Source organism: Ictalurus punctatus, chromosome 2 (genome assembly GCF_001660625.3).
Source record: "Ictalurus punctatus breed USDA103 chromosome 2, Coco_2.0, whole genome shotgun sequence".
Taxonomy (NCBI): domain Eukaryota; kingdom Metazoa; phylum Chordata; class Actinopteri; order Siluriformes; family Ictaluridae; genus Ictalurus; species Ictalurus punctatus.
In genome coordinates, this window is record NC_030417.2 from 13,994,298 (window position 1) to 14,014,646 (window position 20,349).

Here is a 20,349-nt window from a genome sequence, read left to right on the forward strand (position 1 = left end):
CGCACGGTGCTTGGTAGCGTTGCTGGGAGAACTTTATAAAACAACCAATCACGGCTTACCCAGTGCTGTTTCCGGCCAATCAGAGTTATTGACTTTTGAACCAATCAGAACGCACCATGCCTGAGGGGACCTTTTTCGCGCGTGCCCTAAAATTGCTGAACGCTGACACACTTCAGAGCTAGACTTGACAGAGTAGAGTACTGTACAACCAGGAACGTCTCAAAAAACAAGTTCTGGTAAGATTAATCACTACAACGCGCTTTTAGCAACATTAGCTAAGAACAAGAAACCAAAAGTTGTAGCATTATTACATCAGAAAGTAGGTACCTAGCAATTAGCTAGCTAGGATTATTATCTTTCTTGACAGTGGGCGGAATTAATGTATGCGCTTTTAATAAATATAAAAGTGGGCTGAAAATGTAGCATTTATTTTTTGATATTTGACGTTCGATAATTGAAAATATTAGTTAAATTCTCCACAGGTAGCTGAGTAACCGCTAACAGTTCTGACTAGCATGTGCTCACGGTTTCCAGATTGGGTGAATTTTATTCGTGAGAAATTGTCTAATGTAATATTAATTCAACACACTGCAGGTGAATAGGGTATTTGCAACAACAAACAAACAAATTGTCAGTTATTATTTTCCTGAGCTGCTCTCCACAGAAAGACTTCTTTATTGTTGAATCATGTAAATCCTTTGTAGTGTTGTAAAATATATTTCATGGCATTTTTGGTATAAAATCCATCAACATTTTAGGAAATTCCTCTGTACTGTAGTCATGAATAAAGTTTCAGGTGTCTAGAAACAGATTTTGAGTTCTTACTAAGAACTCAAAAAGGAAACTCTCATGCACATCATAATAAGCACAAATTAACATACACAGACTGGCCATGTTAATAGGAACACTTATTTAAATATGTTTGAGAAGCTGTAGATCTCCTGGGATTTGCACACACAGCAGTCTCTAGTATTTTCACAGAACAAACAAACAAAAAAAATACCGTGCATACAGGAGGATTAATTTTTTTCCAAAATTTGCAGTGCAACTTATGGAGTTTTTTGTGCTTTTCTTGTGGAAAACTAATTGAATTGTCGAGATGCATATTGCAGTTAATTGTTTTGAACGGTCTTTGGCAGTGATGTTTGTTGAGACCTGTTCGACGCATGTGAATTGAAGTTGGCTTTGGCTGAACGCGTGCTGTGATGATGTTGTATGAGGCGTATGGGTGAACATCTGCGGCAGTTTAACAAAAAATGGCAAGTTCCTCCGAATATTGCGGCATTTTGCTTAAATTTCTGTGATTTCGAAAAAAGAAAAACCCAACCAGTGAGCAGCAGTTGTGCTGGTGGAAACGCTTGTTGGTGAGAGAAGTCAGAGGAGAATGTCCAGACCGGTTCAAACTGGCAGGAAAAAAACATTGCCCTGGTCTTTTTTCAGTCTTCAACTGTCAAGATCTGATGTTTGATTTGAACATAAACTGACACTCGTGACCTATATAAATGAGTTTTATGCATTGTGCTGCTGCCACATGATTGTCTGACTGGATAATTACATGAACGAGTATGTGTACAGATGTTCTGTTTGAAGTGGCTGTGAGTGTATGTCAGGAAACAAGCTTATCAGGGATATATGACATGATGTGATTGGGCTTAAAGTCTTCTTCGAAGTTGGTAAGTTTCAGAAAAACTGTTGATTGAGAGTGGACAGAAAACGTGAACAAGCTATTTTGGTGCATTTGAATATTTTTATTACATTATTATTGGTTTAAGAAAGGAGTACGGAAGCCGTAAGCGGCCGTGCATTATAAATTTTTTCTTTGTTGCTTCTTCTTGATCTAGACATAGCAAAGTTGTTTTCTCATGATCTAGACATTAAAAAAAAGTTTTCTCGTGATCTAGACTTAAAAAAAATGGTTTTCTCATGATCTAGACATAACAAAAAGTTGTTTTCTCGCGGTGTAACTTTTATCCCGAGAAAATCTGACTTCAACTTCACCGACGCTACACTTCTGACAACTCTTTCAGTATTTATTTAAAAAAAAACACTACAATTGGAAAATACTATAAACTGATCAAATCTACAAGTTGGAATAGTTTGCAAGAGCGCAAGTATAAAAATAACAAGGATGATGTATATGAGTTTTCCTGTTCGCCAGGATGATCTTTAATTTCCCAACAACCTCCGTAATCCCATTTAGCCACTTGTTAGCAGCTGTCTTTTTCAAAACACGTAAAAGCTTAACAAAATCATGAGTGGGGTATTATACTAATGTGTTTTATGTCATAGTATAAAACGTGAACATATCTGGAGGTTGCGTTAACCACAGACCTTATTTCAGGCGTTTAACAAAAAACCCATTAAAAAAAAAAAAAAAAAAAAGTCGTGCTCATGAGAAAACAAGAAAGAAAAATGAATAATGCATGGCCACTTAGGGCTTCTGTAGAGGACATGTTATAGTTGCAATTTTATCCAGAAATTGAAAAATGATTGACGTAACCATACGTGTCATTTCTTGATTCCTTTCTTATTGGTTGGAACAGGTGACTCCAGTTACTTCAGCAGATAGCTGTGGAACATTTCTTAACCGTTTCACTGAAACAGCTAAGTTAAGGAAAATGGTAATGACTCAGATTGTTTTGTCATTTGATGAAGGTAGTGCAAGCTGTCTTTATTTGGATAAAGCGCTGACGTCGTGTCCTCAGCAGGACATAAAAAAAAAAAAAAAACAACGAAATGGTGCTGGCAGAGTCTGACCTGGACAGGTAAGTGACGTATATTATTCAGACTGCTCATAACCATGCCATACACATTATTCAATTAATACAACATTTATGAATATGTAGAACTTGAGTTATTTATACAGCTATAATGGCCATTAAAGACGAAAACCCGGAAGTCTGTTGCATGAAGTCAGTTGAACAAATTTGGAGTTGCAGACTAAGTTTTGAGAGGACAAAACCAAACAAATCCAGCCCGGGTTAATAGGTGTAATGACGCTGATCAACTTTCAGTCAACCTGGGTTTAAACCCTGAATCCATGTTTACTCATTGTGCGCGTAAAATCCAGGCGTTTGCAGCAAACAGCCAATTGCATTCAACATGTGAAAATGCTGGTGTGTGTACTTTCGGGTTGAAGAGCAAGAAATTATTATTATTTTGTGTAAACATGGGGAATTTAAGCCTACGCTAACTGCAAAAAGCAACACCGTTGTGGCTGCCAAAGCTAGGGAACGTTGCTGATCGTGTAAATGCATAAGTTTACTTTTATAGTCTCGCAATTAGAATAAACGGATTGAAAACTTATAACCCCAACATCTTTCATGTAATTTCACAATATATATATGTTAAATGTTTTAATTAATCATACTCAAGAGTAACAACTGTTCAGTCTGTAAACATACAGTACTCTGCTGCTCTCCTTCACATTCACTTAAACTTTTGAACGTTCACTTCATTTAAACTGAGGGTTGCCAGATATCAGAAAAAGTCAACTCCAGTTGTCATGTTTTGATTTAATCCCCTAAAAAATGCAATATTGCCAGCAGACATTGCAATACTGTATTGGGGGAACCGATCTAAATGGAACAACTGATAAACAAACAAAAATAAAACTAGTAAAATGTAAAGACAGAAAATGTGCTTAGTTATAAATAAATCATTTAATATAAAAAAATAGATAGTCTAATAACTTCATAAAATTTAAATAAAATGAGAAATGAAAATGTTTAATTACTATGGGTTGCATTTAATATCGATTTGACATTAAGCTTAGTCTGCTATTTCCTTAGAAGGCTATTAGCCTTTTTCCTAATATGGATCATGTTTGTGTTAGACTACTTTTAATTCGGACTCTTTATTGTTTAAGATGTTTAAAAATAAATATTTCATGCTTGTTTATTTATCAATTAACCAACAGTATCCCATTGCTATTATTTTAATTCGATTAACAATGACCATGAGCAGAGAGCTTACATTTAACTGTTTATGACCTCCTGATTAAAGCTTAAACATAAAAAGTTTGTTATCTGGATTGGTTTCATCGATGAAGATAACAAGAAATTGATATCGGCTGTGAAAATCCTTATCGGAGCATCCTTAATGAACACCATTAAACTAAAGCGCTTTGCATCTGACTGGTAAATGAACTCACCCAATCACATCCTATATAAGATTATTCAGATATACACACAATATACACAGAGCGGTTCAAGAACTGACTCCAACCCAGAACCATGACAGTGGATGTCTAATAGTGTAGCTTTAAATATGTTTAAGAGGAGCAGACTTCAAAGACTGAACATTGATGTTTATTGTATTTGTTTACAAGGTGGAACAGGTTAACGGTTGTTTTTTGCATACAGTCTGTAAAATTAACTGAAAATTTTAAATTTAGTTTATCAGAAGGTAAATTAATTTGTCATTTCCCACTTGTGTGTTATATTGTGGCACATTAACATTACCATCTCTTGGGTTTGCGAATTCTCACCCAGTATAAAACCTGTCCTCGAGCCGGTTAGCCGTGTAGTCTGTTACCATGGCGATGAAATCCACTAAAAACCAATCCACCTCGTTGAGACCGAAAAAGAGTTTGCTCAAACTAAATGCAATGTACCTGGGTAGCCACCGAAACTGGCTTTGTGCAACAGGCCTCTGATGTCAGTATAGCAGCTGATTGTGTGTGTGTGTGTGTGTGTGTGTGTGTGTGTGTGTGTGTGTGTGTGTGTGTGTGTGTGTGTGTGTGTGTGTGCATAGTTTGAGTCCTGAGGAGCCAGATGATGTTTTAGGATCAGACGAAGACTTTGAACCCAATATGAAAAACACAAAGAGAAAACAGGGACCAGTTCCAGGCGCAACAGTGAGTATAACTGCTTCTTCAATAAACAGTGGAAAAGAAATGGGAACCCCAGACTTTGTGTGTGTGTGTGGGTGGCTTTCCAATCATAAAAGTCTAACTCCAAAAGTATGAGGAGTTCATCTGTTGGTAATCTGACAGTGACTTGATTAGGAATGAGTAGTAAAATACTTGAAATTCAAAAACAATTTGAAATGAAACACTGTTGTGATGTTAAAACATTGTGGTGTTGTCAAATTTTTGTCTCTTGGAACGAGAGAAAGCAGGAGCCACAGCAAGTTTGTTTTAGTACATGGGTACTCGGGTGTGGCATGGCCTGCTTGGAGGTGGAAGTAGTGATAAACATGGAGGATTATGGGTAGTTTGCCATGCCGCACTATCCACGGGAAAAGCATCATGTGTTCATTTGTCTTTCACACACGTGTACTATTGCACAAAACTTTTTTTGTATTGCAAAGCTGGATTTTTGTGACTAAGCTGTCTGGTTGTCTCTTCCAGCTTTCTAAAAGGCGTAGACTGAGAGCAGGCAGCAGCACCTCCAGTCCTTCACTCACACACACACCCGGAGCTTCTCGCACACCAAAAAACTCACTCGGCCCACAGCCTGAGATGGCCCGAACAGAAAGGAGGAAGAGAGGGAGCATGTTTGAGGCTGTGAGATCCGGACGCTCCGCACTGGTGGTGAGAGAAAGGGGAAAGTGATGTATAACAGCCTTATGTTCTTAGGTTTCCACACAGTAACAGATTTACAGATACATTACATACACAGGTGAGAGCATGCTCAAGTGTTTTGAATGATTATCACTTGCATCTTTCACCGTCAATGTGTGTAATAAAACACAAAGACAGTCCCATAGAAAATAAAAAAATAATGATTCACATCATTTAAGCAAAGGCAACATGCCCTTCACCAAATAGCTAGATTTCTCTTACTCTCAAACATTAGGCCTCATTTATCAATCTGGATATGAACAAATTTATTTTGAAAACCGTTCGTAGGAGCATTTACACACATAATATTTAGTATGTATGAAAATCCTCTTACTTGTTTGGTAAAACCTTTTTTTTCTTTCTTTTCTTAAATCCGAGCACTTGGGTTTGTTTACATTTAAGGAGACTCACTAATGTGAACCTTTGTATCGTATAATTGGGGACGAGTTACTGCAAATTTATATTCTAGATTAAGCTGTCAAGTTTAAACAGCTTGTGAACAGTAAGAAACAAATTGCTTGTCTAATGTCCCTCGTGAAATCATGTTTCTGACTGTTCTAGGAGAGCAAAACAAACAGTGCTTTAAGTGACCGTGTTTTTAGGCACTAAATGTGAATGGCTCCTAAACCTCACAAGAATCGGAAATATACTAATTTCCCATACACTGGAGTGAGACCACAGACGTCTCTTGAGCTGTTCCGACCTTTTTCCCAATACTACATCTTTGGTGCGGCGCCTCATGATATGTTTTTTTTTCCCCTAACGTTACCCCATCAAACTTTTCCCAACTTGTTAGTACACTTGTTAGCACGTAAGCTAATGTCAATCAATTCAGAATGAATCGCAATACTTTTGCTGAGTTTAAGACTCCCGCTGCATCCGTATTTCTGTCTGATTTTAACGTTTGTCTTTATCGAAAGTTACTAGGGGAATAAAAAAGAACACGTAATCAAAAAGACCCACTGTGTTTTAATCGTGTTGACCATGGTTACGTGTTAACATGATCAGTGTTTGCTAATGTATTCAATTTAGAGATGTAAAATTTATGAAACCTTTTTTTCTTCAGCTTTATGCTTCAATGTCGCGAAACAACAGTTGGGTTTTTAATATGTGTATGAGCTTCACCTTGGTCATATACATTGATCTCTCCACACACACACACACACACACACACACATATATATATATATATGTCACCTTTTTCACCTCTTCCGAGTTTGCAGGTCTGACAATAAGAGATGGATCTGGTATGTCTCAATCTGCAGTGAGCACTGTACTCCCTAGTATTCTGCATGCAGTCATTGGGCACCCCCAAATACATTAGGTTTCCTCTTGCGTTGGTGCGAGAGAGACTAACAGTCACCGAGACACTTAAAACAATTAAACATAGCCATTTCATTGTGTGATGTGCTTGGTGTCTAATTTTTTTATTGGTGTAGACGTCAAAATAACTTCCACTTCTGCCTCTGATAAATTCATGTTTTTAGTTCTTTGTGTGCTTTACCTTATACGGAGTTTTGTGTGCATCATTAAACAAATGAGCTATGCTGGTAATGTGCGTTGCACTTAATGGGTGATTGCTTGCATACATTGAATGTCATGTACAAAGAAAATCAGCAGTACTGAAACTTTTGTACGTCTGGCAGAAATTCTTAGTTTGGCTTGGCTTACGCAAACTTTCTAATTGGTTGCTGCAGACGGTGGTTGATGATTGGCTGGATGACTATAAACAGGATCGGGAGGAGGGTCTTCTAGAGCTCCTTAATTTTGTTATTGAGTGCTGTGGCTGTAAAGGTAAGTCTTACTCCGTTATCTGACTATTCACCAACATACAGAAAACAGGCAGTGCAACACAGCAGCACTAGATTTAGTATTAACATTGTGCTTGCCATCATCAGATGTATGCTAAAGTGCAAAGTGATGGAGTCTCTGAAACCTCTAAAACGTGTATATTTGATTATACTGTTGTGCCTTAGGAATTGTAACAAGGGAGATGTTTGACATTATGCAGAATGCTGACATCATAAGTCACCTGACCAAAGAGTTTAATGAGGTGAGTAGCGTGTTGGTCGGGGTAAAGGAAACACAGATTCCACATATTTTAATCAGAACGTACTGTATTTCTATGTTTTTACTGTGTGTTCTCTGTGCTCCAGGACTCAGTAGGTTACCCCCTGGCAGCAGGGGGGTCTCAGGGCCGACGGTTTCGTGAAGGACTGTGTGAGTTTGTGTTTCAGCTGGTGCAGCGCTGCAGAAACAGTCTCCTTTATGATGAGTTTGTGTTCTCAGCACTGATCGCCTTCCTCACGGGGCTCGCTGATTCGCAGGTCCGAGCCTTCAGACACACTAGCACGCTCATTGGTGAGGAGTTTGAGGATTATTTATCACATTTAATCCCAGTTTAAATTCTTATCCAGAACAAAAACCAAACCTCTAACTTTCCAGTGGAAACAATAGAAGGTGATAAGGATAAGTGATTTAGCCTGTGGTGGATCCATGTTGTGTTGTGGTTAAATATGTTCAGTTTAATCAATGCATGCACAAAAAACTCCTGTGTGAAGTTTTGCTTGTTCTTAGTCATTGTGTGAGTGTAAGAGTGTGTGTGTGGTGCACTTTGATTACCATTCCATCCATGGTGTATTCTGGCCTCACTCACTCGCTAAAATCTAATTAGAACCTGAGAAAGCTGGACATAAACGAGACAAATTGGAAAGTGGTGGTACGAGGGGTTTAACTCTTAGTATGAACATGAACTTAGATAGCTGCTTATGGGGCGCATGACGTTCCTGCTTCATTATGCTTGACGAAAACAAATAGCAATAGATTGTTTTGGAGGACCTAACTCTATAGTGTGTGTATGTGTGTGTAGCCATGCGTCTGATGTCTGCAATAGTGGCAGTGTCTGCAGTCGTGTATGCTCAGGCTGACGCAACACAAAGACGATATCAGCTGGAGAAAAGCAAGAGTGCCGCACACAGAGCAACTGAGAGACTGGAAGAGCTCCAGAACTCCTACAATCAGGTCACACACACAGATGGGTCTATTTTAGATTGAAGATTATTAGACTTTATCCCCAACGTTTCAGATTTTTAAAAATCCGATATTTAGTCCTATTTAAACATATAGTCTAAACGCCACACTTTGGTAAGAAAGATATAAAAGGTAATGTTGACGCTGGGTTTTCTGCTAAAGTTAGCGGCGTCACATTATATGCGTATGACGTCTTGTGCCGTCATCTGGGAAACGGCTTATACCTCCAGTTAGTAAAAACCGCTCATGTTCCATTTGAGATGATGTTACCTTTCTGAAATTCATACACTAGACAGTAGAGTACATAGTGAATAGTGTATCATGTCATTTGAGACACAACTTTGGTCTGTACTCTCTGATGATTTTGGGAACAGGAGTAACGGAACGAGTAAACGTGCCTCATGCCACTTGCAGACCAACTAATCCATAATGAGATTCGTTGACGATGGTTTTTATAATCGATTTTAAAGATTAGTGGTTGTAGCTCTAGTTAGGTCCCATACTGCATGCTAGTGTACTAAATAATATGGTCAAGTATTATGCCCTTTATGCTAACAGGCAACCATTGGCAGTGTCCAATAAGCATTTATCATCAGATTTTTAAAAATCTAATCTCATTTGTAGTCAAAAGGAACAAGGCATCTCATTTGTCACATCAAATTTATTTTTTTTTTTTTTGGTCGATGGGATTTTAAAAAAAAATCTGTCTATGCTCTGTAACGTAGCTATTTAGTTTATGAAATTGTCTGACATCATAGATTTGTTGCCTGTTATGAATGCCCCGAGCCATTTACTTGACCAATAACAAAAAATATACATGTTATAATATACATAAATTAAACGTGCTTCTATTTCCCAGCTTTGTGCCCTGGTGAACTTTAAGGTGAATTTGTGAAAACTGTATTAAATGTTGTTACTTAATTTAAATTAAAAAAGATAAATTAATTATAAAAATGATTTTCATCCCTTCTATAATTATAATTGGTTAATAATTTGGTAAATCTCTGGTCTCCAGTGTTGTTTATCTTGAGTAAATAATGACACGACCTTGTGTGCGTGTGCATTTTAGTTGTTGGAGCAGCAGGAGGAGTTGGGCTCTCTGATGAACGGGATCTTTAAAGGAGTGTTTGTTCATCGGTATAGAGACAAAGTTCCAGAGATCCGTGCAGTCTGTATGGAGGAGATGGGGGTGTGGCTTAGAGAAAACCCCACCTCCTTCCTTAATGATGGACACCTCAAATACCTAGGCTGGATGTTGCATGACAAGGTACGTGCACACTGGAAGAGGGGTATTCGACCAGAACGGCGTATAAGCACAGTCCCCTCTGAAAGTATTGGACGTGCAAGGGCGCAGCTCCTCTGTTTTGTTGTACAAATAATAGAATATATTTGGGTTTGAGATCAAAAGATGAATGAGACGACAGATCAGAATTTCAGCTTTCATTTCCTCGTGTTTTTCCTTAGAATGTGGCAGCGCACCCAATTTTTAGGTGAGCAAAAGTAATGGAACAGTTAGTCTTAAAGTAAATAACACTTAATATTTGGTTGCGTATCCCTGCACCAAGCCAGTGATCCACTGCCATCACCAAACAGTTTTCTTTTGTGTTGCTTTTTCAGGCAACCCTGATGTCTTCAGTGTATATGGAAAACAATAGAATTGGCCTTGCTGTTCCAGTACTTTCAGAGGGGACTGTAACTTTTAAGTGTTATTACCTCTGTGTGTGGGTGTGTTTGTGTCTCCACAGCAAGCTAGTGTTCGCCTGCAGTGTGTGTTGTCCCTTCAGAAACTGTATGAGGAAAAAAGTTTCATCGGCCGCCTGGAGCTCTTTACAAGCCGTTTTAAGGTATTTGTGTGTGTGTGTGTGTGTGTGTGTGTGTGTGTGTGTTTAATGTTTTTTGCTGAGTGTGTGTTAACCTTTGCTGTGTGTGTTTAAAGGAGAGGTTGTTGAACATGGTGCTGGATAAAGACGCTGATGTTGCTGTGGAGGCAGTCAGACTGCTGCTGATCATTATGCAGTGAGTGTGTGTCTGAGTTTGCGTGTGTGCATGAACTAGAAATCATTCACATGCCATAATCCACACGTAAGTATTTAATAACATGATAAATTTCTAGAATGATAATGATCCCACTAGGCATGTGGTTGAGTCAGCCTGTCTTCAGTGGAATTCCACTGTAAAATGTCTTCTGATACTTTATACGCATCACTGGTTTATTAGGTACACATTCCTTTTGGCATATTGAATTTATTTTAGAAAGCGTTTAAAAAGAGATAGTTGAGCATGATATTTAATCACATTAGCCGTCTAACCTTTTTATCACGATTTCACAACATTGTATTTTAACCCTTTAGAACCTGATGAACATACTTTTTCTCTCTGTATTCTCCGTTTCATGACTCAAGACCGTCTCATTGCTCAGAAATAAGACGCAATTTGTGAGAAACGGAAACGTCTGTTATATGCGATATGTGATAAAATGACTGATCTGGTTTAGAAAAATACATAAATGTTCAGCATTGTATTCAAAATATGCACTCATTGCATTTGATATTATGTCTCAGTTTTGTATTCACGATAGAGAGAAAATAATTGGTTTTTCACAGCCATGGTTTGTCAGTTAGTGAGTATGTTGACAACATTGATCAGTGTCTCAAATAAAAAATATCCAGTAAAGGGTTTTGTTCGTTTACGTCTAAAAACCTTACATCGTTCTGTTTTACAAGAGTCGTATTTAATAATCATGTTTGTGTGTGCGCAGGAAGACAGAGGACGGTCTGTCTGAGGATGAGTGTATGCGTGTGTATCCACTAGTGTTTGCTGCACATAGAGGACTCGCTTCTGCAGCTGGAGAGTTTTTGTACCATGTGTGAGTTCATCACCACCATCATCATCATCATCATCGCAGCTATATACTACAGGTGTAGTGTACAGTCAGGTGTGTGTGTGTGTGTGTAGGCTGTGTACCGAGGTGGATCGTCTACTAGAAGAAGATGAGAAAGAGAGGCGCAATGTCACTTTCCTCAACCTGCTCACATGCTTCTTTATTCAAAGCAAGGTAATATCAATATCTAAGCACATTGGCATTAGAAATTTCAGGACAAATTCACTAATTTTCACAAATTCACTTTTTTTTTTTTTTTTGTTTAAAACACAGAATGACAATTTCATCATCCAAAAAGGTCAAAGCTGCGGATCTCAAACCCAAAGCAACTTTTGCCAACATTGGCTTTTGTTTCCATAGGACCTAACAATCAATTACTTGGAATGTCTCACTTTAATTTTTTCTTCATTTAAGTGTTCTTTGACAGAAAAAAAAATAGCATTTCCACTCGCATTTTTTCCCCATGGCCATAAGAGAGATGATCCTCTCCTGATAAAGCATAAAGTATATTGGAGTTGAGCTAAAATAATGAATATGAGCTCAAAGTACATTGTTTGCAGTATTAGTGCATTATTAGTGCAGTATTTACATCTAAGCTTTAGTCCGCAGTGGGCTATCATGGCTTGCGATTTGAAACACCAGAAAATCATGGTTTGTGAAGAATTTTAGAAAATACAAACATTCCCCTGAAACACCATAACCCCAAAACCATTTCCCTTATTGCTTTTTAAATGTACAAAACACACGCGCATTACTTTCATAGGTTTTTAATTCCCTTGTAAATGGATTGCGAGATCATTTTTACGAATGCATGCTGCCATCATGGGCTTGTCAAAGTGTTTCTCATACAGCTACAACATACAGCTACAACTGTGTCTCCAACAACAGCTACTGTATAGGGAAGTGGAGAAATGCAGTAATTTTATTATGCTGCATACGTCTAAATTAATTCATTAAATTCAGCGACTTTGGTTGAGTCTCTTCCTGCATGCTAGTTATTGCTAGCTAGAATTACTGTATATTAGTCTTTTAGTTGTCAGGAATAAATACTTTTATCACAAAACAAGTTAGGAGTATCACAAGATCGTTCTCTAACCATGAAGCGTCATGGTCATCTCACACACCCGTATCAGCAATGCCTGAGTTTGTTTAGCAGTACGTGCGACCCAGCTGTGTCCTGTACCTGAGCCACGTGCCCAGCACGTAATTACTCAATTCCTTTGTCTAATCATCCTTGCAGAGATGAGGTCATTTAGGTTTTTTCAAAGAAAAAAAAGGTTTTAGCTTTGTTTTAACTAAATTGACCCTGTACCCTTCCAAATATAGTGAAAAATTCAACCCTCACCCTTTTCCCCGAGTTTTAATCTCTGGAGTATCAGGGAAGCTAGAGCATCTAATGTGCCATGGTAAATACTGGTAATGTGTGCATCTGTGTGTGCCAGTATCATGAACATGCTGCCTACCTGGTGGACAGCCTCTGGGGTGTGGCAGTGTCAGAACTTAAAGATTGGGAGACAATGACATCACTGTTGCTTCAGGAGAATGGGGAGGAGCAAGGTGCGTCTGTGCAAATACAAATGTATTATCTGCCTATGTGTCAGCTGTGGAGGATTATCGTGTGTGTGTGTGTGTGTGTGTGTGTGTGTGTGTGTGTTAGGGCTGAATGATGATGAAGAGGCTGCTCTAATTGAGCTGATGATGTGCGCAGTCAAACAGGCAACAGAGGGAAGTCCAGCTACAGCTCGGGCCCTTGGGAAGAAGGTAGAGAGAGAGAGGGAGGGAGGGAACATGAGACTGGCTGATACATTGACTGATGAGTCAATCTGCATATGTCTGTAATTTTAGAATTTGAAAGGCAGAAAGCAGCAAACTCAGGAGAGGAAACGCATCACCAATCACTTCATACCACTGCTGCCTCAACTACTCACTAAGGTAAACACGCACACCACGTAAGTCCATACTTGAAATCTTCTTTTTCGCTAAAATTCATGAACTTCTTTATACAACTGCTCAGGTGGGTGCTAATGGTTAACATGATAACAGCTAGCTAGAGTTTAACAGCAAATGGCTAAAAAATGACAGGAGCGAATTGGCAAGTGTGAAAGGAAAATAATAATGATGGATAGTAGATTGATTGATTGATTTTGATCCCAAAGGGAAATTCACAAGTAGCAGGTAACACTCACCATAGTGGCAGTGGAGTCACCATGTGTTCCTGTGATAGGCTCCAGGTTAACCAGGACTCTGACAGGGCTCGAAATTAACTTTTTTAATTAGTAGCACTACTGCTTCCAACTTTAAAAAGTTAGGAGCACCGGAAAAATTTAGGAGCACCCAATGAAACTTAAGGAACATTACAATGTGTATATATATATATATCTCTTTCAGTATCTCACAAAAGTGAGTACACCCCTCACATTTTTGTAAATATTTGATCATATCTTTTCATGTGACAACACTGAAGAAATGACACTTTGCTTCAATGTAAAGTAGTGAGTGTACAGCTTGTATAACAGTGTAAATTTGCTATCCCTTCAAAATAACTCAACACACAGACATTAATGTATAAACCGTGGGCAACAAAAGTGAGTACACCCCTAATATTTGAGTTTTGAAATGAAAAGAATTTGAAAGCCAAGACTTTCTTCACAAACAGCTCATTATGAATCGACTGGTACTTATAATATGAATAATGCATAACCATAACGCAAACCACGGCATTGAGAATCAGGATCATAATACAGAGTGCGAGACAGAAGGGCGGTGGAGCCGCTGATGGTGGAATTAAATTAAAAAGAAATACAGACTGCTTGACGTGTTAATTTTATTTGTTTGCGTCTGTGGATTAATTTAATAATTTGATCTGAGATGAAGCGAATACAGTACATTTTGTGTGGGAATTTACTGCATTATAAAGCAGAGCTTTGTGGGAAAGGTTTAAATTATGGGCAATCCCACGCTGAAATTCAAGCCCTGGGACTGACTGACTGGCTAATAGTAACCAATAATAAAATCTACATTAAAGTTAAGAATGTAAAGATAAATTTTAATTGGTTATGTAATGCTGGATAGAACGGTGGACCGGTCACTGTATCAGCTCACAGCAGGCAAATGTTGTGCAGTAATTAGCGAAAGTTTTGTAGAGAAATTAAAACTGGTCGCAACCCAACAATTATTTTCACTCGCACAAATGCTCCCAAATATATTTTGAGGTCGCACAGATTAAAATTTCGAGAGCATATGTGGCCAAAATGGTCGCAATTTCGAGCCTTGACCGAGCAGGATTAAGATGAATGAATGAAACGTTTCTTTAATATTCCTTTATGAACAAAGATCCACCCAGAATTCTTTCACTGTCTCTTTTAGTTCTCTGCAGATGTGGATAAAGTGGTGTGTTTGCTCAGAGTGCCCCTGCATTTTGAGCTCGAGGCTTACGGCAGCACGGGCCGTCTGGAGAAGGTGAGAACTTGCAGAGAAAGCAACGATTAAAGTTACAAACGACAAAAATCCATAACAATTTACATATCTGTATACAAAACTTCAAAAGTGTAAAGAAAACATGGAACTGTAGCAATTATGAGTTTTTATTTTGTGCACATTGAGAATATTGTTCATCTCTAGTGGACACATCTACTGTATGGTTTCATGATGATATCTGTAAAGAATAAGTACAGAACTCACACAAAACCACTTCATAACAAATCAAATGTCTTCTCTAAAAGTAAAAGACTTGGAGGGAAATGTATAAAATTAGTCAGTGCAGTGCATTACTGTATTCTAGTGTTAGTGCAAGGCTAAAACAATGCTCTGCTCTTCCTGATTTCAAGAAAGTGTTTAATGTACCGAATTACGGTGCCAAAAGTTCTGTTGATGTTGGGTAAATCAAACACTTTAGGCCAATCTAAGCACAGGGAGCATCACCAATCGAATATGTGAACACAAAAACACGGATCTTTTCAAACAAATATACCACCATACAGCACTCTTATTGGTTGTTGCCAATTACTTAACATAACATAAAGTTAAACTTTTCTCAACTTTATTGTATCCCCTGTTCCACCCATGTCAGTCAATTTGTCAGTGGAAATCACTAAAGCTCTCACTGAAACTCATTTCTCCTGCTTTGTCGTATTCATATGAGCACGGTAAAACAAACATACGTATTTGTTTGTTATATGACCTGGTCCGTCTTTCTCTTTTTCTCTTTGACGGGCTGTCTCAGTATTTGGAGCTGTTGTTATCTCAGGTGTGTGAGATTGTGGAGAAGCATCACGAGGAGAGCGTGCTGGAGGCCTGTGTGCGTGCATTGTGTGTGTTGTGCTGCGATCAGTACACTTTCTCTGCGCGCGCCGAAAGAATCGTCAGTCAGCTACTTGACTCGACGCTGGAGAAATTCAACACACACCTCACTGATGTACTGCAGGTAATAATTCTGAAATGCACACACATCTCATTAACATGCATGACATACGCCAGCGATAAATGACTGTGTATGTGTAGAGCTGCCATATTGATCTATTCACATACACAACAAATTGCTTTTCCAGTTTAGCCGAGAGCTTGCACTGTATGGACTTAGAATTTATTATTATTTTTTCATTAGTAAGTGCCACAATGTTGGAAGCACACAATTGTAGAGGATATCTTTGTATACTGTCCCATTTAAAATTGACCTTCACTGGAACTAAGGGGCCCGTTGGAATGGGATGTTCAGGACATATTAGGGATGTTAGGGTAAATTAGTTCATATTATGTATACAAGCATGCACCAAAAATGCATTTCAGAAAGCACTTTGCTAACAGATCTCAACGGTATTACAAATTAGATATCAGAATCAGCACTCAAGATTTATCATTGTCCCAACAGGTACTAGAACATGCCTGTTGCATCCTTGAAGCACAAATGTCCTTTCTAGATGTTAATCAGCTCAACCCATATCTCTCAATCAGCTTATCAACCAAACACTGATAAATACCATGTCCATAAATACTATGGCTTGTATAAATAACTCTATGTATGTTTATCATCCATCTTCATATTACACTTTTATCGAGTTCTCTATCAGTTATTTTTACTTCATTTGTACATTTACATTGAAATTGTTGTATTTGGCATATTTAATACTTTCCTTTCTTCTTATTATTAAACTTGAGTGTGTTGGCCTGTGGGGGAAGAGGTTACTCAACCATCAAGTCCTATCTCATTCTGAGATTATTTTGTCCATTGGAATGGTACCCCCATTAAATAAAATAATTATACATTTTTTATTAATAATTTCCTAATACTTCATTGAATAGTAGTAATTTCCCCACCCAACGTACCCTACACCTATACCGCAGCAAGTCATCAACAACAATTTAATGTTATGGAATGCCTTGAAGTTAAGACAAAAAAACAAAAACGCAGCATCTAACATCATCTAACTGTGTGTGTGTGTGATTCAGGGCACAGCTGACGAGGATGATGTGTACAGTGCTGTGACTTCCCTGAAGAGGTTGGCCATTTTCAGCAGGTGTGTTTGTGTTTAGGTTGTCTGATGCAGAATGTGTGTGAAAATAATGACGCTGGACAACAAAGTTCCAGCAAAACAGCAATGCCACAATGCTAATTGGAACAATAAATAATTGAAATATTTTTATGATTGATTGATAGATCTGGATGTACTACTTATTGGTATATTAATGCACATTGGAATTTGTGTGTGTGTGTCAGTGCAAGAGATCTGACTGTGCTGAAGCTATTTGAGCCATGCTTCCTGCTGTTGAAAACTGGATTGGAGTCCAAAGAGGTGGACAAGGAGGTAATGTGCAGAGTTCAGCTTTGTGACTGGGTGTGAGAATGGACAGTTCTTTACTTGAGTACACTAGACACTACAGTTAGGACCCCAGAGAGGTCCTGTGTAATGGTGTAATATATTTCCTGAGTTGTGTTGATTTGGGTTTGAATGTTGTAGGGAATTTAGTCAGCGGTGGGCTGAGCACAGATACACAGGAGGCCGTTTCAGTGTTTTCCGTAGTGGAATCTTTATTCCGGACAGTCTGTGAAGGGGGTGTGGGTGCGCGTTTGTGTATGTGCGTCGAAGTGCGATCGTGCGGTGCGGGTCTCAGCCATCTGCGCTTACAGTCAGGGGGCGGAGCCTTCACTCGCAGTTGTGTCGCCTGAAAAAAACAAACACACAACAGCGATTAGCAGACATGCATTCGTCGAATATCCCCTGAAACACACCAGAGACTTGTGCACATGCACAAGGGAGACTTCTCTCTCTTGCGAGTGGAGTATCGCCCTTTTATACTCTCCGCTCGCCTGCTGGATGGTGGAATTCTTCCGTGCGACGCTCCAATCACTGGCCGTGTGTGTGTCAGTGGCCCTGCCACGTGCTCTCCGGCCGTCCAAACCATTGGTGGTGCTGAAGCAGAGCTGTCTCTTCCGCACCACCGTGGGAGGAGCGATTTTTGTTTCCTGTGCGCCGGCCGCCAGCCTATCGCTACATAGCGTTGAGGGGTGTAGTTGATGGTGTATGTATTTTATGTTGTATAGTTAGTAATGGTTTATGCAGGTTATGCAGTTGATGGTGTTGTACAATACTACCATACGTGTTGTATATTAGATGATAGAAGTGCATTAAATGTGTTGGATAGTTGAGTTGTGTAGTAATTTTTGCTTTTATTGTTAATTGCAGTTGATGTCATGTGCACTGAAGTGCGCTGCTTTCCATCTGCTGTGGGTGAGAGTGAAGATCTCACAGACACCTCAACCTGAGAAGGTACATTAAGAAACCTGAGAAAGTTCTAGTCTACTTTCCCAGTCCCATGTTTTCATAATTTAACTTGAAAGCGTGGCAAATTAGTTAGCTAGTTAAGCAAATGAATACACTCTAAGGAAAATGAGCGAGTACTTAAATTACTGGGGAGGACTCAGACAATCTTATGTAGCCACAGTCCATATCATTTTACCATCATGATAATGTCTCAGATGTAGACATGTTGGCTAACATGTTGTTCTACTTACATTTCACATAAACGAACAAAATTGAGTCTGCCTTTGTTTGATTCGTTTGTTTAAAAGAAGAGGTGACCGTGCCTTGTTACAACAGACCTCAACAACTCAAAAACCTAATGTGCCTAATAGGGATGTCTCGATACCAAAAATCTAGTAGTCGGTACCGATACCACCAAAAGTACACGATACTCGATACCAAAGTCGATACCACAGTGTGGTACAAAAATGAAATAAAAAAAACTCTCCTGGAGGACATCCTCCTCTGGCTAATACTGGCAAAAAGAGAGTGGGGGGGTAGGTATTTTTGTTATCCAACACTCTGACAATGACTAATAAAACGGTGGAGGCTACAAGTACTAAGGTGTCCTCCTAAACACAAACACACACCTTATACTCTGAATGCAAGCATTAGTTTAAATTCACTGATATGGTGGCAGGCCAAAAAGATTTATTAAAAGCATGAGCATTTGAATAATTATTTGTGACATTAGGCTACATTTAGCTGACAGGACACGGGCTGAAATGCGATGCATGGTGGCCCATTAGGAGGTAGTTTATAACATTGCAATGTGTTAGCGTCGTTAACAAATAACTGGCTATCGCAAACATTACATGGAGCATAACGTTGGCTGGTTTCGTGCCCACAATGCCAGCTGCCTCAAACAAACATAATATAGGACTGTCTTTCAGGTGCTTCGCCAAATTCCAGGTGTTTCCTCGCTTTGTTTGAAATGAACGATAGAGTATCAATAATATGTTTGCTGTCATCCGCCTCGAATGCGAAGTATTTCCGAATTTCACACTTCCACCTTTCCTCTCAACGAGTTGGGCGGAGCTAAACTTGTTGCCATCTTCTGTAGTTTTTCCCGTGTGCTTGTAGGCGTACTTCTTTACCACCTTATGGACCGACTAAAACACTTGCGCGTATTTGCTGCCCCCATCAGTTCCGGAAGAATTGCAACCTCGCTAACTTCATTACTAACGTTACCTATGCTACTGCAGAAAAACAAGTAAAGTCACGTTTTAACAATGTTTGTACCGACTTGGTACCGAAGTATCGGTTTTTGGTACATCCCTAGCGCCTAAAGTGTGTTGTGACCGGAAAGTTCAGATTGTTCTCAGAATGTACATGTGTATTTAAATGTACATTTAAATAATGAGGTCAATATTTTTATAGTTGTATATTGTTCAGAAACTAAATGTGTGCTGAGGAGTCTACTGATCCACTTTATTAGAAACACCTGTACACCAGCTCACTCCTGCAGTTAGCCAAACAGGCAATCATGTGGCTGCACCGCAGTGCATAAAATCGTGCAGATACAAGTCCAGAGCTTCAGTTTATGTTCTCATAAAACATCAGAGTGGGGGGAATATGACACGAGCAGCAGTTTTGCCAGGGAAATGCTTGGAGGTCTTAGCCGTATCGTCAGGAAATTGCGGTTCAAATTCCAACGATGCCACAGCCATCTTCAGAGTGTGTTATGCGCCCCTGTGACCTGGCCGAAGCAAATGTAAGCCTTTGTCGGTAGCTTTCTTATGATGGTGGAGAGCGGGCTGGTCAGTGGGAAAATTGACAGGTGACCAAGTGGGGGAGAAATGGTGGGTAAAAAAACTCTCTGTATAACCATGGTGAGCAGAAGAGCATCTCTGTACACACATTACTCCAAACCTCGAGGCTGATGGGCTACAACAGCAAAAGTCCACATCAGGTTCCTGTCAGCCAAGTAAAAGAATCTGAGGCTACATTGGGCACAGGCTCAACAAAACCCGACAGTGGAAGATTGGAAAATCATTGCCTGGTCGAAGGAATCTTGATTTCCTTAGTCGTTTGTCAATAGTTCAGGTGGTGGTGGTATAATGATGGGAATTTTT

At 39.1% G+C, this 20,349-nt stretch overlaps 1 protein-coding gene and 1 long non-coding RNA gene across 5 annotated transcripts in view; one reads left to right on the forward strand and one right to left on the reverse strand.

Annotated features, from left to right (window-relative positions):
- Positions 1-124: 124 nt before the first annotated feature.
- LOC108256603 (cohesin subunit SA-3) overlaps positions 125-20,349 on the forward strand; it is a 36,280-nt gene continuing 16,055 nt past the window's right edge. The window contains exons 1-21 of one of the 4 annotated variants that reach the window (XM_017453671.3): positions 125-236; positions 2,656-2,765; positions 4,756-4,858; positions 5,354-5,536; positions 7,264-7,360; positions 7,543-7,619; positions 7,723-7,927; positions 8,436-8,587; positions 9,666-9,863; positions 10,342-10,440; positions 10,533-10,612; positions 11,355-11,462; positions 11,552-11,651; positions 12,920-13,034; positions 13,135-13,238; positions 13,323-13,409; positions 14,844-14,936; positions 15,700-15,900; positions 16,923-16,990; positions 17,191-17,278; positions 18,158-18,241. In XM_017453671.3, coding sequence (XP_017309160.1) covers positions 2,737-2,765; positions 4,756-4,858; positions 5,354-5,536; positions 7,264-7,360; positions 7,543-7,619; positions 7,723-7,927; positions 8,436-8,587; positions 9,666-9,863; positions 10,342-10,440; positions 10,533-10,612; positions 11,355-11,462; positions 11,552-11,651; positions 12,920-13,034; positions 13,135-13,238; positions 13,323-13,409; positions 14,844-14,936; positions 15,700-15,900; positions 16,923-16,990; positions 17,191-17,278; positions 18,158-18,241 — 2,271 coding nt within the window. In that variant the 5' untranslated portion in view covers positions 125-236; positions 2,656-2,736. The remainder of the gene's footprint in view (positions 237-2,655; positions 2,766-4,755; positions 4,859-5,353; positions 5,537-7,263; positions 7,361-7,542; positions 7,620-7,722; positions 7,928-8,435; positions 8,588-9,665; positions 9,864-10,341; positions 10,441-10,532; positions 10,613-11,354; positions 11,463-11,551; positions 11,652-12,919; positions 13,035-13,134; positions 13,239-13,322; positions 13,410-14,843; positions 14,937-15,699; positions 15,901-16,922; positions 16,991-17,190; positions 17,279-18,157; positions 18,242-20,349) is intronic. The other 3 variants (XM_017453655.3, XM_017453680.3, XM_017453663.3) reach the window with 3 other exon arrangements.
- Positions 17,508-20,349, reverse strand: part of LOC108256640 (uncharacterized) — a 16,654-nt gene continuing 13,812 nt past the window's right edge. Inside the window, exon 4 of the long non-coding RNA XR_001810338.3 lies at positions 17,508-17,636. This is a non-coding gene — a long non-coding RNA (uncharacterized LOC108256640). The remainder of the gene's footprint in view (positions 17,637-20,349) is intronic.